The sequence below is a fragment of the Leuresthes tenuis genome, unplaced genomic scaffold, assembly GCF_036924035.1.
Source record: "Leuresthes tenuis unplaced genomic scaffold, fLeuTen1.0.hap1 SCAF_20, whole genome shotgun sequence".
Lineage (NCBI taxonomy): Eukaryota > Metazoa > Chordata > Actinopteri > Atheriniformes > Atherinopsidae > Leuresthes > Leuresthes tenuis.
Window position 1 is genome coordinate 16298777 of NW_027325374.1, and position 17047 is coordinate 16315823.

The following is a 17047-nucleotide window of genomic DNA, read 5'->3' on the forward strand; positions in this document are numbered from 1 at the left end:
TCCTTGCATCTTTTTTTTTTTGCCCAAAAATGTTACTTTGAAAATATAAAAAGATATAAGACGCATAGAGCTATTCTTGAAATGCCAAATTGGCTGAGCTGAGTAATGTTGGAATGACATGTCCTCGAATGAGTGAGGAGAAATTGATCTGATGCTCTGTCGACTATCCCACCGACCACTTTCTTCCCCCACCATGCCCCCCCACAGTCCACCTCCCCATCACTTCGCATCGCTTCATCCAAAGAACATTTTTTTTTTTTTTTTTTTTTCTTCAAATGGCACTAATAAAATGAAGCGATCCATCAGGTCCGCTCCTGGCGTGTGGCATTATAAAACACAAGCTCAAGCATGGAAAAAAAACAGCTGCTCAATCACAGCACAGCCCAGTTGCCTTCAGCAGCTGTAAATAATAAAAATGCCAACAAAGGGGAAAAATGAAGGCAGAGAAACAAAGAGGAAACTGAAAATGTAAAAACTGAGAGAATCTGAAGCAGTGGGCATGTGTTTTTACTTTTTCAGATACAGTCTCAAGGCACAATTAACTATTTTTTTGGGCTTTTAAGAAAAGGTTTATGACACTGTTACATGTTTTTCTTGCCTATAGGTGATCATCTCATTATTCATTTTATGTATTTATTTATTTTTTTTTCTAGCTTTGCTGAGAAGTGGATTCCTAATGTCATCATCTCTCACCGCTATAAGGCACAAGACACACCTGCCCGCAGAACTTTTGAACAGGCTTTAACTGGGGCATTCATGTCTGCTGTGATAAAGGACCTGAGGCCCAGTGCGCTGCCTTTTGTGGCCAGTCTGATTCGCCACTACACCATGGTGGCTGTGGCTCAGCAGTGTGGTGAGGAACCAGTGCTCTTCATACTTAAGAGGAACTCAAATTAATTTTCTGTTTTGCCCTGGCATTGACATTAATTCCCCTCGGCACAAGAGAGCAACTCTCTTTCCAGTTTCTTTTTTTTCTTTACATTCCCAGTCAGACTTTTTTTTTTTTTTATTTTGCAGTAGACTCATGTAATATTCAAAGATTATGTTTTATTAAAAAGAACATTTAAAATTGAATGTCCCCGAAGTCAAAGTGGTCGTAACATATTGATAATATCTTTCTCTCGTACTCTTGCCAGGTCCTTTCCTGCTGCCTTGCTACCAGCTCGGAAGCCAGCCAAGCACAGCCATGTTCCACAGTGAGGAGAACGGTTCAAAGGGCATGGATCCACTGGTTCTCATTGATGCCATAGCCATCTGCATGGCTTATGAGGAGAAGGAGCTTTGTAAGATTGGAGAAGTGGCTCTGGCTGTCATCTTTGATGTGGCCAGCATCATCCTAGGCTCCAAGGAGAGGGTAAATCGCATCAAACCGGAGGATGTTGTAGGGTTCTCATAAATCTGACAGCAGCACATAAGCTTTTTGCATTATTTGGTAAACATAAAGACTGTTAAGGCGGTTATTTCTCTTTCTTGTGAAAGAGCAACCCTCCGACATTCTTGATTTACACGCTGAGCTTAAAACTGTTTAGCAAGCCTGTTTCTCATTCAAAAGGTGTAATTCGGAACAACTGACTTATTAGTTGACGTGTGTGTTGTCTTTTGATGGAAACTTAATAACGCTGGCTTCCACGTCTCCAGGCATGCCAGCTGCCTTTGTTCTCCTACATCGTTGAGCGTTTGTGCGCCTGCTGTTATGAGCAGGCCTGGTACGCTAAGCTTGGTGGCGTGGTGTCCATCAAATTTTTGATGGAGAGACTGCCGCTCATCTGGGTGCTGCAGAACCAGCTCACGTTTCTCAAAGCCCTGCTCTTTGTCATGATGGACCTCACAGGAGAGGTGAGAATGCACACTCAGCTTAAATTGTCCTTTTGTCTCAGACCAGCGTTTCTCTACTGTAAAGCCTCTGTATTTATTAGCTCATTTATATTCCCACAGGTGTCAAACGGGGCAGTGGCCATGGCTAAGACTACCCTGGAGCAGCTGCTAGTGCGCTGTGCCACTCCACTGAAGGATGAGGAAAAGACTGAGGAACTGCTGGCTGCCCAAGACAAATCTTTTCACATGGTCACCCATGACCTGGTCCGAGAAGTCACCTCCCCCAACTCCACTGTCAGAAAGCAGGCTATGCACTCCCTGCAGGTGCTGGCACAAGTCACCGGCAAGAGTGTTACAGTCATCATGGAACCACACAAAGAGGTGAACCCAAAGACTGTAAACCTTTTAGTGTATCGGGGTTAGACAGTGTGATGGACCTTATTGTTGTTGTTATTATTTTAGCGCTGGTAAAGAGTGCCTGCTGAATGCTGTGTATTCATGAAAACCCCTTCTTGGTGGATTTATTCTCTTCAGGTTTTACAAGATATGGTTCCTCCCAAGAAACACCTCCTGCGTCACCAACCCGCCAACGCCCAAATTGGCCTGATGGAGGGTAACACCTTCTGCACCACCCTGCAGCCCCGCCTCTTTACCATGGACCTTAATGTAATGGAGCACAAGGTCTTCTACACAGAGGTATGCGTTGCATTCAAGTGCTTTTAAAATGCATTCTCGGTTTGATTCTCCTCTTTTGTATTGGCACACGAACTTCTTAAAGTGGCTTAGAATTGATCTTAATGAATCATTCACCTGTTGTATTCTTTGAATTGACTTCTGCATCGTTTTCTTTCCCTGTCTAGCTGTTGAACCTATGTGAGGCAGAGGATGCTGCTTTGATGAAGCTTCCATGTTATAAGAGCCTTCCCTCCCTGGTTCCTCTCCGTATTGCAGCCCTCAGTAAGTCGGCCCAGTTATATTGCAATGTTAACAGTATGCTAATGAAGCTCAGAAATGTTTAGATGTTCTGACTTCTTCTTCTTCCTTTAGTATTGGCCTTATTTAGTCATTTTGTCTTCTCAGAGAGAGTATTAAATCTTTGTTTTGTAACTCGATTAGATGCCCTGGCTGCTTGTAACTACCTGCCACAGTCCAGAGAGAAGATCATTGCTGCTCTGTTCAAAGCGCTGAACTCCACCAACAATGAACTGCAGGAAGCAGGCGAGGCATGCATGAGGAAGGTTGGTGTGACATCTCTCATTATTTTATTTCCCTTCATCTCATTTCTTTTTTCTACTTAAATCTATCAACTTTAGCAAATATAGTTTTGTTGAAGACTGAATCATTCCTAAGGAGAAAAAAAAACATCTAAATCTTGCAAAGCAATCTTTAACTTCTCCCTTTATATGGTTTGAAGATTTTAACTGAAATCTTGAATTATATTGGGTTCAATTCCTCTCGCATGGAAAGCTCATTCTTGTTACATCACCTAATCCAGCTGCAATCTAATTTGAACTAAAACACAGCCTTAGACCTGCAGACTGAACCTTTGTAAATATGGATTGGTCTGTTCCCTCAAGGTAGAAAGTAAAATACACAAGAAATTTGGTTGTGGCCTTTAAATTTTTTCCAAAGTGGCATTTTCGTCCTTCTGTGAAATGGCCTTCTATTTTGTCACCCTAGGCTTGCACCTCTTAATTTCTCTACAAGTGCAGTCTCTCATTATCTTGTTTTCAGTTGTTCTTTGTCATTTGCCATTTTCAGTCTTCTTTGTTATTCCTCCCCTCTTACTGTTTTCCCTCCCACTTATCTTCATCTGAGCTTTATCTCACACTCCCTGAGCCAGTTCTCCTGCTATTCATCAACGTATCCATACAATCTTGGATTCTATCCATCTACTCTACGCTTTTCATCCTCATTTTTCTATTTTTCCTCTACTACTGTCACTCCTCTTCACAACCCGTGATTTATTTATTTATTTTTTCTTCTATTTTTCTTTCCATTTTCTGTTCTCTCCATTCTTTCGTCTCTGCCCTGCTAGCTCTAATGAGCGTTGCCATGGCTAGATCGATACAGGATGGAGTGCTTGTTCTCAGCGCTGAGAGGAAAATGAATGTGGCTGCCATACATCACCCCCACCCCCCCACTCCTGTGTCTCTGTGAGACTGTGCGTCATCAGTGTTCGGTTGGCTTGTGTTTGTTCACAGCTCACCATTTCCTCATTCGAGTGGCCTTAGCTTCAGTCGTGAGATAAGGGGCAGTAAGCAGTCCGAAAGGGTGGCTGTCATGTTGAGGGGGGGAAATTGTTAAAGGGAAGCAAGAAGTATAGAACTTAAATCGTATGCATTTTGTTTTTCATACACTATCCATCTAGGCTATTATGGAAAGATTACATAAGCATTCTACATTGTAAATGATTTACTCTTGTTTCTATGTAGTTCCTGGAGGGTGCCACTATTGAAGTAGACCAGATCCACACTCACATGCGGCCATTGTTGATGATGCTGGGCGACTACCGCAGCCTGACACTCAATGTTGTGAACCGGCTGACCTCTGTCACGCGTCTTTTCCCCAACTCCTTCAACGACAAATTCTGCGATCAGATGATGGTAAGAAGCAGCAACATCCGATGTTGTTTGCCTCTTCTTCCTTCTGTCATTCAACACCTAACGGCTCAGCTTAATCATGGCGTCAGCTGCCAGTTGTGTGGCAAGGTGGAGATGCCAGGTGGCCTGTAGCTTTTGACTTGCCAAGTTTTAGGATATTTGACAGCTTTGTTATTTATTCCACAGATAAAGCAACAATATTTATGTTGTGTACACACAGTATAACTGACTACTTATAATGATCAGTTACCGCTTTGACTGGTGCCGTATATTTGGAGTTTGTCTTTGTAGCATATAACAAGCATTGAAATGTCTGTGCTACAGGCAGATATGATTCCTTTAGATAACTGTCTTAGGCTGACACTATTGAAGAAACAAAGCCATCGAGGCTTAAGAGACTGATATACAGTAAGTTGTTATCTTTGTCTGCTTTATGATGGCTTCACAGTTGAGTAAAATTTTGTAATTGTTTACGTATTATATGAATCCATTTTGTTTCATATTTAAGCCACATTGTACCTGGTGAGCTAAACTAACCCCCCCTCCCACACACACACACACACAATCTGTTATTTCTGTGTCTTTCTTCCTCAGCAACACTTGCGGAAATGGATGGAAGTGGTAGTAATAACACACAAAGGAGGCCAGCGCAGTGATGGCAGTGTAAGTAAACACATTTCATACTTGCACTTTTGCTCCCTTTACACAGACCGATCCGATGCGAATGTTAACGCTTTGATCACTCAGAGCTACGCAGCGTGAAGACACGTGTCCTCTTTTATTTGAATCTTTCTTAACTCATCAAAGCAATACAGACGCGTTCATTGCCAGTAGGTGCAGGCCAACATGCCCGTCTACTGGCAAAGCCTTTGTTCAGATTGTGCAAATAACACTCGCTGAGGAGGGACACTCACAAAGCCATACTCGCATGTAGGCAACAACCTCTTAGTATGGCCTCTTCCCAGACGAGTTGTGAGTGCCCGTATTTCAATCAATGATTAATTAGGCTCCACGCAGGCGGTGGTGGGCCCAGCACTGCGCCTCCTCATTATCTCCCCGACAGATAACCTTGTAAAGGCAGAGAAAAGGTGACGGAGAGGGGAAAATAGAGCTGCCTTTCCCTCATCGGCAGTTTCTTTGCTCATGTCTCCTTATGTGAGTTCATCCTTGACTCATCTCAAAATGGTGTGTTTAATTAGATGCAAATTGGCCTTTTGTCTTTCCTGCCCTCCAAATTGTGGTCTTTGTGCCTGTTGACAGGAAGGCCGACAGTGACAGTTGAGCCAGGGTCAGGGAGACAATTAGCTTATCCTGATAAAGACAAGAACTGCAAGGAGGGGTGGAGCTAGGTTGAGGTGAAGAGACTATGTTGGCGTTAGAGGAATTTGACAATGAGGAAAGAATATGATGGAGCAGGATAAAAAGAGTTTGTGAAAGGAAATAAAAGTAGTTTAATTTTGGTGAGAGAGTTTATCCACAATGCCGAAAGTGTCACTTTTTGTTGTCTTGATTTGGTATCAGTCAGACAAGTGTCTCTCCTTCACACGCCATGGTTTCTGTGTTACTTAACGAACATTCCAATATGAATTCTGCCTTTTTCTGCACTCAGGTTGTCTCGATGGGCATTTGTAGGTTGTTTCTCCCTGTCCCTTTGTAGTCACCCTGTCTTATCTGCTCACCTTCTACATTGTACAAAGTTTGACAACACGCAGCCACACAAATAACACACATATTGCTCTGCTGACTCTGATCATTGTCTCCCGTTCTGGTACAGCCTGCGATGGAGGGTGTTGAGGTGAGATGTAACCCAGTGTTGCGCCCTCTGTTAGTGACTTTCTGTCAGTGATTGAAACTTTGAGCTAATGTCGTGGTAGTGGTGGACTTGCCCTGTATTTCTGTGTCCATGTGTCTGTGGTCTTGTTCAGGAATGTTAATGTCATCTCAGGTTTACTCTAACCACACTTTGACTGTCCTGGCAAGAAATGTCGAATTCTTCTTGACTTTTGCACTCTGGACACATTGGTAACTTGAGGTTAATGAAAATGACCATGCATATGTTCTAATTTAAATTCTAGAGCTCATGTGACCTCTGCATTGTGCGAGTGGGAAGTTAACTAACTTAACACTGTATTTACAGATAAAATACTCATCTTTTTACAGTGGCTGTCCATCAAGGCTGTCCGTCAGACATTATATCTCTGTTTAGCTCATCTGTCCAAGAATTTCATCTGTTTGCTCTGTTGTCTTTTCTGTGATTCTTTCCAGGAGATGAAGATCTGTTCTGCCATCATTAACCTTTTCCACCTGATCCCAGCTGCACCTCAGACTCTAGTTAAACCTCTTTTGGAGGTGGTCATGAAGACCGAAAGGGCTATGCTCATAGAGGTAGGGTCCCAATCCCACTTTTAAGATGGGTTTGAATCAGTGGTTTTACATTTGAAGTAGCAAAACATCACAGTGGAACAGACAAAAGTCGAGCACCAGCCAAAGAGCAATAAAAGAAAGAGAAGAATTTATATATGTATTTTAATTAACATAAGGCTCCATGTTTAGTCAGACATGAGACCTGTACTGTTCTACTGACCTTTTTTCAGTGTTAGTTGAGCAGCTTTATGTTGTGTGCATTGGGCTGAATGAGGCATAAATAAAGAGGTTGGTGTTAATTAACTGGCAAGCTTGAAGAGATAAGCCAATGGCTTTATGATTAAAAATAGCCATAGTGTTACTTCAAACAATGTTACAGCTCATAGCTCCTGTTTTTCTGCTTGATTCATTTGCTAATTTACTTCTTCTCCTTCACTCAATTTGCTCTGCACCAGGCTGGCAGTCCGTTCAGGGAGCCTTTGATCAAGTTCCTAACACGTCACCCATCCCAGACGGTGGAGCTGTTCATGATGGAGGCGACGCTCAATGATCCCCAGTGGAGCCGAATGTTCATGGTCAGGCAATAGTTGCTTTAAACGGCAGTCCTTTCAGTCTTTCCATTGATGTATGTGTCATTAAAAATCCTTTTGCTCTCTGTCTGCTGGCCTATAATCAGGGATTTATTTGGTGTTCTGAGGCTCATTTGTCCTTTTGGTACCCAATTGAGATGGATCACACATATTCATTTACAAATCTTCTTTTTCTTTGCGTATCCTGTTAACTTAAATAGACAGTTGTTTAAATGCAGAGGAGACTGTGCTCTAATTCACTAAGTATTTTGTGTAATAATTACTGTGTGTGTGTGTGTGTGTGTGTGTGTGTGTGCAGAGTTTTCTGAAACACAAAGATGCCAAGCCACTCAGAGACGTTTTGGCCTCTAATCCTAACCGCTTCGTTCCCCTGCTGGTTCCTGCTGGCACTGCAGCTACTGTTCGACCTGGATCTCCCTCCACCACCACAGTTAGATTGGACCTGCAGTTTCAAGCCATTAAAGTATGCACAATCGCTTTACAGTTGTAGAACACTGACATTTATAGTTGTGCATATGCATGTCATTGTCTGTTGAATCTATGAGAAGCGCTCGGAAACATAAAAATGTTTCTTCTTCCCAATTTTGATCTTGCTCCGTTGTCTGTAATTCCTAATTCTACTTGTAAAATCTACTTAACTTAATGTTTTTTTTCCCCTCTTCCCATCTGTCCAGATTATTAGCATCATAGTTAAGAACGATGAGGGTTGGCTGGCAGGGCAGCACTCTCTAGTCAGCCAGCTGAGGCGAGTCTGGGTCAGTGAGGCTTTCCAGGAAAGACATCGCAAAGACAACATGGCTGCCACCAACTGGAAAGAGCCCAAGCTGCTGGCCTATTGCTTGCTAAGCTACTGCAAGTATGTTGACCTACTCAAATTATTAGGGGACAATGGACATTAGAAATGAAAATGTGGTTCGGGGACTAATGAGAAACCCTATACTTGGCTTAAAATAATAATGAAGCAATGTTTTTATGTTTCTAACTTTAACTTAATGACATTCCAGCCATAAAAGACCTTCTCAGCTAACCTCTTTCTCTGAGCACACACTTCTCACACCAGGCACGTTGCAGATGTTGCACATGCTTCAGACCTTGCAATTAACCCCCGAACAATGTGTTTTCGTCAACCTTCTCTCGACAAACAAAGTTTTGTTTAGCAAAAGTGTAAAACTTACTTATTAGCAGATTTACACTTATCTAAAATTATTTTAAACTTTCGTCTCTCGTTGACATTGAAGTTCTTAACACTCGGGTCTTCTCAACAGGCGTAACTACTCAGAGATCGAGCTGCTTTTCCAGCTGCTGCGTGCTTTTACGGGTCGCTTCCTTTGCAACATGACCTTCTTGAAGGATTATATGGAAGAGGATATTCCAAGGAACTATTCCATTGCCCAGAAACGTGCCCTGTTCTTCCGCTTTGTTGAGTTCAACGACCCCCACTTCAACGATGAGCTGAAAGCAAAGGTATGTACAGAAGCAATCTGGGCAGAAATGTTGGTGTATGACTACATGCATGTTTTGCAGTTGTCATTTGGAACTGACAATGGGATGATGTCTGGAGACGTAATTAAGTTTAGCCTCTTATTAACTGGAGAAAATAACAAAGTGTAAAAAGCAGAGCAGTCCTGTAATAAGCTTGATTTTCTTCTGACACTACAGCGCACACAGACTTAACCGCCCCACTGTAGGTCTATGTACTGAAGTTTTTGCATTGTGGAAAAACAGATTTTCCATTAGTTTTCCCAGTCCCACACCAAACAATGCATTTTTTTTTTATTTAGCCTCTCCTCATCTTACTTACTTTTCTCCCCCAGTTAAGGGAAATGCTGCATTTAGGGACCTGATCTGAGTGACTTTAATGGTTGGTATGTTTTGCTCCAGAACTACTTTGCTGGAGTCAGGAAGGTCATTTAGTCTGTTCTGACCCTCAGAGGCTCACAGATGAATGCCTCTGTCCTCTCTACCTGACCTGCTGCTGTAAGAATTGCAGTCATTGGGGTTGCTTTTTTTTTTTTAAATTAAGCTCACTCTCCCACACACAGCCTCTCAGGCAAACCCAGACGGAGTGGTGCTCGCACACATTTTGCACAGCTGTAACAGGCGCATAACCCGGCTCGGAGGAGCAAAAGCAGTGTTGTTAAGTACAAAACGGGTCAGCGGGGAAGGCCTGCCCAGGCACACAATAGCATATTGCCAAATGTACGTGTGGCAAGAGCACATGACCGCACGCACAAGAAGCTGGCGTGTGCACTCAGACCCGCACATCCAAGGATGTGTTTTTTAATCCACACGCTCTGCCTGCTTGGCATATGGCGGAATGTGAACAATGAAAATAAAGGCGAAGAGATAGAATTCAGCCAACTTTCTGTTTTCTATATTTCTTGATGGAAATGCTGAACAGAGTTGAGTTTGTTTTTTTTAGCTAGAGGAGCCACAGCACCCCCACTGCCCACTCCCAATCAGACCATGTTCCTGTTTTTTTCCTTTGGCCTTAATTGTCCTCTGCTGGAGTGCAGCAGATGCTGGCTGTGACACGGATTGACAGAAGATGTGTTTCTCTGAGAATATGTTTGTGTTGATTGGTGTATGAGTCATGCGCATGCGACTGGGTGTGGGTGTTACCTCCACTGACATTTAAATAATTGCCTGTAACATTTTTTCCGGAAGCATATTATCACTGGAAAGCGTGTGTGCACATTCTCAGTTTGCCAGGGAGTTGGGGATAGAAAACCGGGTTCTTATGCATCATCACAGGGGACTTGGAGGACATTTCATTCTGCATGTGGGAGAGAAAGAAGGCGAGAAACAGCAGCAGAGAATCATCAATGTTATCACGGACTGACCTCATTATGCTGCTGTGTAGTTTCCTTGGCTTTTTACAAAAAGTTCTTACGGAAAACAACTTTTGTGTTGCTTCGTCTGTTAAAAATGCATTACAGTGTTCACGGGTAGCTTTCAAGCAGATAAACAACTGTCGAAAATATGTAGCGCGGCAGGTTGTATTATATATGCTACCACCATCTCCTCAGTAGAGATTAAAATCAAGCTGTATTGTTAGGTTGAAAAAACAAATGTATACTTTTGCGCTCATATATATGTTGTGAAGAATTATCAGTTAACATTGCAAAGTTGTATTCAAGACTGCTTATGTGTCCAAACAACCATATTAAGACAAATGACTTAAAGACTTCCATGGAAACAACTTATTAAAACATTAATGGCATTACAGAAATATAACAAATCCAACCTTGTCCTGCAGTGATTGATGTAATAGAAGCTCAGAATGGACAGGAAGAGACGAGACTGAAGAACAGAGTGCTTTTCTTTGTGTCCTTAGTTGGAAGTGTGTTACTTTTGTGTGTTTCTGCTTGTGTGCGAGTCGCTAATCATGTTCATTGCGCAGAGTGTGCGTGAATAATGTGCTAATGGAGAAGTCGGAACATATGCTACCACAGCTCATTTTCCACTGAGCGATGTGCTGTCTCCCCGATGATGGATTGAATAGGGGTGTTCATTAATAGATAGCAGCTTCTTTAATAAATGCAGTCGTTAGCCGTATTGTGGTTGGGTTATTCTCCATTTTACAAGTTAATCAGACCTTCATTCACAACCCATGCAGGTTTGAGAATAGACGTAAGTAAATGGGATTTTTTTTTTCTTCTCTCTTTTTTCCAATCTCCCCTTTAGTGAAGCCTTGGATTTGTGTTTTTTGCTTTAAATTCTGAGATTATTTGTTATGGTTATGTTATTTCAGAAATACTTTAGAGAGCTATGTTCTGTTGATTTTAGGAAAGCTTACATCAGTTAAGATATATCCTGCGAAGAGCTGCGAATGTGCTGTTTTCCCTTTAATGTAGCTTTTGAAAGACTACACCAGGTAAGTTCAATAATTGGTTTCTTCTTCCTTAATGGTGTGCTATCAAGGAAATCTCCCATTATAATATTGGCAAAGAAGGGCGAAGACTGTAAATCCTCTTGTGGACAATGTAAATGGGGATGGGATGGGGGATGGGGGGGGGGGGGCTTGTGGACTTTCTTTTCTGTAAAAGTATTTGAAAGCTGTTGTTTTTTTTTTTGTTTGTCTCATAGGTACTGCAGCACATCTTGAACCCTGCCTTCCTGTATAGCTTTGAGAAAGGTGAAGGTGAGCAGCTGCTCGGACCGCCCAACCCTGAAGGAGACAATCCTGAGAGCATTACCAGTGTTTTCATCACCAAGGTACACATGCACGCGTTTCTCCACACCCTCGGTCAGTTGTTCTCCCTCCTTTTATTACATAATAGCTTTGTCTCTATCCATTTCTCTGATTTCATTTCCTGCCCTTTTTCTTCTGTCTCATCAGTCCATCATCTCTCAATACTCATTCATCATCATCTACATTCCCACTTAGTCAAATTCTTCGTCGCTCATGGCCTGCAAGTAATATGCAGTCGCATAATTGCTCTCACCTTATCCATCCCGTCTTCCTTTCAGTCTCCTTCATCTGTCTTTGTTTGTCTGTCTTCCTCTCACCATCCCATTGGTCCCTCTTTCCATTACATTTCATTCATCAGGCCAGACAATAATTTCTGGTGTAAATGTCACAGTGTGACTGCTAAAGGTCAGCATGTTTGTTTGTGTTGTGGCAGGTCTCATCACTGACTAACAGCAGTCCTAATGGCTGCTAATGGCCCCTCTCCGATCTGGTTAAAGCTCATTTCCTCCCTTACCTCCCTCTCTCTATACACTGTCCTCTCTTCTGTACCTCTCCAGGGAATTCAGATGGTAATTGATATTTTGTGGGGAAGATGGCTTTTATACTTGATATAAAAAGCTCATTTTGTTGTAGACTTAAAGCGAAGAAGTTCCTGTTGTGGATACAACATCTAGTGTTAGGTCATTTTTTGTTCTTCTGCACAGATCACGTCTCACCACCGAGGTGAACAGTTGATTTGTTTTTATATGATTACTTACTCCCTACAGAGCCGCAGTTTTTTTTTAATGCCATGTCCTCTTCGCCCTCCTCCAAGGTTCTCGACCCTGAGAAGCAGGCTGACCTGTTGGACTCGCTGCGAATCTGCCTCCTGCAGTTCTCCACCCTTCTAGTGGAGCACGCGCCTCACCACATTCATGACAACAACAAGTCGCGCAACAGCAAGCTGCGCCGCCTGATGACCTTCGCATGGCCATGCCTTCTGCCCAAAGCCTGCGTAGACCCCGCCTGTAAATACAGCGGCCACTTGCTGCTGGCCCACATCATTGCAAAGTTTGCCATTCACAAGAAGATTGTTCTGCAGGTGAGGGGAAATATGAAAACTGAAATGAATGAATGAAAGAGTCAATAAAACACGTAGCACAAAACTAAAAATGGTGAGAAAAACTTTAGGGTTATGTTCTAAAAACCAACCTCATTATCTGGGGAAAGACTGCAGGCCGATGCAGAGTTTAAATAAAAAAATTAATTATAATTAGTAATTATAATTACTCAATTTTAGGATTGACTTGAAATTAAATGAAACTAAACCAGCTGAATTTACCACAGAAAACCTGGTACTTACAACAGAAAATGTGAAGTGTGCCTCTGTGATATAAATGTTGGACATGACTGTTGGTTACATTCTTGTGAAAACCTAAATCCACATAAATTTTCTGGTTCTTTTCATTTAAAAACTGCATGTGTACATTAGAATGTTGAGGTAGAACTTAACCTGGATTCACAGTTAGACTTTTAGCCACAAATATTGTATGACAGATTCTGTCACGGTTGCCATTAACAACAAGAAAGAGGAAATTGGAAACGGTCTACTGCTTAAGTCGGTTCAGTTTTGAATTTTGTTCTTGGTTTAAGCAGCTATTGCACCACAAACTCTACATTTTTTGAACTCCTGTCACTGGCTTCTCGATAATAAGAAAAACTTAAAAAAAGATAAAAAAGATATTTAGGTAAACTGGTAGCTGCAATGTTAGTCTGGAATGATCTTGGAATCCCCCATTTAGCTTTCTTTTGTGTGAAATAAGTAAATAAGAGAATAAACATCATTGGGGGGAATTTAGAATGTGAATGAGTAGAAAAAAAAATGTAGAAATGTTACTGGATATGATATGTTATGTCTGCTCCGCACAGGTCTTCCACAGCCTGTTGAAGGCCCACACTATGGAGGCCCGGGCCATTGTTCGCCAGGCCATGGCCATCCTAACCCCAGCTGTGCCTGCCCGTATGGAGGATGGCCACCAGATGTTGACCCACTGGACTCGCAAAATCATTGTGGAGGAGGGACACACTGTGCCACAGCTGGTTCACATACTGCATCTTATTGTGCAGCACTTCAGGGTGAGCAGATACGAAAGACCCTCCCTGCTGGATGTGTCCATCTGGGCTGGGTGGGGCAGTCAGAGATGTCAAACATAGACATCTGTCAAGACTATACTAATGCTACTGAGTGCTTTTGGTTAGTTTATGATGTGTGCTGTTGATCCCATTTAAGATCTTAGAAGGCAAAGCTTTTGTGAGGACGACTAAGATGCTGGGTATTGAATATGAGAATCTGTCTCAAAGGAACTTTAAGGTTGACTCCCACCAGAAACGGTGAGAGGACAATTGCCGCATAGTGTGCATATACAGCTATGCTGGGAGCGTGCTGCTGAGAGTGCACGAGGGGGAGAACAATTGAGGAGCTAATTACACTGATTATTTGAGTGCCCGGAATTACAAGAGACGTCTTTAGGACTCCCAGAGGGGAAAGTTTTATATTAGCCACAACACGGTGCTGTGCTCTATTTTCTTCTCTGAAGGAGCCAGATTCCTCTCAATCAGGGAATGTTCTCTGCTTGCCTCTTGTATTTACGTTGCTACAGATGCACTCTCTAACACACCCTTTGAATTTGTGATCTGCAGGGCCAAAGAGCATCTCAACACCAGATGATCATTTGCCTTTATCTTCTCCCTGCTTCTTAAACTTAAGACACTTTTACCCTCTCTTCTTCAGCAGATCTTCTCTGGCTTCTAAGTCAGAGAGCGACAGTCTTTTAGCAGAAGACTGACATTTCCCTCAGTTACCCTCTCTATCTCTTTGACAGGCTGCTCTCACTGGGCCAGATGACTAATCTAATGTAATCACATCAGCATAATTACACTAGGGAGGAGATAATGACAGACAGATGAGACTTTGTGTGTGTGTCTTTGATAAAGTAATAGAGAGATTGTGTGTGTGTGTGTGTGTGTGTTTGTCTGTATGCGCAGATGATGGACAGGGCTTAGCCACTCTGTCATTAAGGGGCTGCGAAGTCCTGCTCTATCAACTATAATTACCCTCAAAATGAGAAGCTTTAATATTCTTTGACACTGACAAAACCCTTCAGATAGACATCTCATCCCTGGATCTTTTTTTTCTGTCTGTGTGTTATAGAATCCCAGTTCAGTTTTCAGAAGCTAAGTGACTCTTGAGTGTGACACTTGAGTGTGTGAATGCTCATGGCTGAGTATGTGTCATCATGTCCTTGAGGCTAAGTGAGAATATGATATATTAGTTTGCCTTTTCTCACTCGAAGTCTCAAAGTGATTGAACAACTCATTTGACGGCGCGTGTTATCACTCCCTAATCTGGAGCAGAGGTTTGGCATTGTGATGAGAGAGAAAAAAGGAAGCCTTTTCTCTGAATAGATTTATTTTCTCGTTATCATTAAACTTTTTCCTCATTAAAAATGTTGATCAGCCTTCACAATGTTGATGCTCTGTAAGCAGGCTGAGAAGATCTCTCGCAGCTGGATGAAGCTGAGCTGACTGGAAGTGTTGGTTTCTCAGTCAGTAATTATTATCTGCCGTTTTTGGAGATGCTTTTTTTTGGTTTGGTGCTCAGGCAGTGGAAGCCAGTTTAATAGGTGCGTGCTGATACTGAGAGGACAGACTATTGAGCGTAGCCTTTTAAAAGGTAGACGGGTAGAGAGCCGCATCATCTGAAGTCGATCATGTATAATAAGTTAAATAAGTTAAATACATCAGGAATTCGGTTGTCTGGAATTCGCTGAGTGGAGTTTATGCGCTTTGGATTCTTTTTACAAGAATATACTTTGGTTTTCCTGAAAAAGAAAAAGGTCTTGCTTATTTAAGCTTGTAAAGCTGCAGATATCACTCTCTTTTAACGTGTTATGAATTTGATGCCCTTACTGGCGAGCCTCTCTCACCCTCACTTTTCCTGCTTAATTTAAACTCTGCTCATGGCATCAGTAACTAACTCTATTTTTTTTTTTTTTTTTTTTTTTTTTTGGTGCTTTGGGAAAAGAAAACACATTTTTCGACCAACCTCAAAGTTTGTGCTTCAAATACCAATTATGTGCGATTTAATTCCACACGTTCCCCTTCTTGTTTTTGTAGGTGTACTACCCCGTCCGCCACCACCTGGTCCAGCACATGATCAGCGCGATGCAGCGTCTGGGCTTCACGCCCAGTGTAACCATAGAGCAAAGGAAACTGGCTGTGGACCTGGCTGAGGTGGTCATTAAGTGGGAGTTGCAGAGGATCAAAGACCAGCAGGTGAATGCTCAGTTTTTACTGACTTAAATCAATGTCAGCAGTACATTTATGTGTCCACCAAAACCAGGATGTGCGCTCAGGTTCCTGCCACATACAGAAATTCAGTTTAAACAAAAAACAAAAGTCTTTCAGTTCTTCAAACATTGTGTTTTACTGCAGACCAAATATATGTGTGTTTCTCGCAGTAAAGCTTTTTTTTCTCATTGTGATTAAAACATTTCTTAGTCATACTGCTACATGCGTATGCGTACGTGTGCAGTTTTAACATATGCCCCCCCCCTCCTCTACCTTCTCTGCCCTCCTTTCAGCCCGATTCCGAGGCTGAAGTTGTGGCTGGTGAAGGAACAAGCGGAGGAGCTGTGAAAAGAGGACTGTCTCTCGAATCCGCTGGTGCTGGACAGGATGTCAAGAGATTCCGTACAGCGACGAGCGCTGCTTCCACGGTGAGCTCAATCAGCAGTTAATCAAATGCCAAATTAATGGAGCCGTGCCTGACATTTCCCCCATGCCCAGACAACCGCGTCCTCTCACCCTCCAACTTCTTGCTGCAGGGTGTCCTTGTGTAACTTTTTTTTGTCTGAATGACTGCAGCAGTGTTTAAATCAGGGGTGTCAAACTCAAATAGACAAACTTAAGTTTTGTTTAAACATCGAATCTGGAACAAGCTAAGCTTAATACCGATGCAACTGGTAGCACGAGGTAGCTAATGAATGTCAGCAGAGGGTCCAGATTGACCCACATTGTTCACTTTTCACATTTCTTTTCGACTTATCTGTAATTATTATGTTTGTGTAGGTGTTTGGACGCAGCCAGTCCATGCCAGGGACCGAGACCATTCTCACCAAGCCTGTTGAGAAACAGCATACAGATACTGTGGTCAACTTCCTCATTAGGATTGCCTGCCAGGTATGATCCCCCCCAATAACTGCCAACCACTCGTACACCAGCTTAAATGCTTGCATGCACATCTTTGTGAAGATCCTAATAACATGAGCCATTCCTTTGCCCCTTATTCTAACCATGACTATCCCAACTTATTGTCTTAACTCCAAGCTAAACTTAATTCTAACTTCTACCTTAAAACCAAGTCATAATGGCCAATCAGACCTTTAAAAGGGTGTGAGAAATTGACACTCATCATTATTCCGAAATGTCTGCACTTCACG

General features: G+C 42.4%; 1 protein-coding gene across 1 annotated transcript in view; it reads left to right on the forward strand.

Moving 5' to 3' along the window:
- The window catches only part of trrap (transformation/transcription domain-associated protein), a 69638-nt gene that overhangs the window by 11975 nt on the left and 40616 nt on the right, over positions 1–17047 (forward strand). Inside the window, exons 23-43 of the mRNA XM_072373991.1 lie at positions 654–853; positions 1137–1354; positions 1639–1836; positions 1936–2196; positions 2350–2511; positions 2676–2772; positions 2932–3053; positions 4251–4421; positions 5013–5081; positions 6193–6213; positions 6684–6803; positions 7238–7357; positions 7671–7835; positions 8047–8228; positions 8638–8836; positions 11462–11590; positions 12382–12648; positions 13476–13682; positions 15723–15881; positions 16190–16324; positions 16677–16787. Of these exons, the coding sequence (XP_072230092.1) occupies positions 654–853; positions 1137–1354; positions 1639–1836; positions 1936–2196; positions 2350–2511; positions 2676–2772; positions 2932–3053; positions 4251–4421; positions 5013–5081; positions 6193–6213; positions 6684–6803; positions 7238–7357; positions 7671–7835; positions 8047–8228; positions 8638–8836; positions 11462–11590; positions 12382–12648; positions 13476–13682; positions 15723–15881; positions 16190–16324; positions 16677–16787 (3313 nt within the window). The remainder of the gene's footprint in view (positions 1–653; positions 854–1136; positions 1355–1638; positions 1837–1935; positions 2197–2349; positions 2512–2675; positions 2773–2931; positions 3054–4250; positions 4422–5012; positions 5082–6192; positions 6214–6683; positions 6804–7237; positions 7358–7670; positions 7836–8046; positions 8229–8637; positions 8837–11461; positions 11591–12381; positions 12649–13475; positions 13683–15722; positions 15882–16189; positions 16325–16676; positions 16788–17047) is intronic.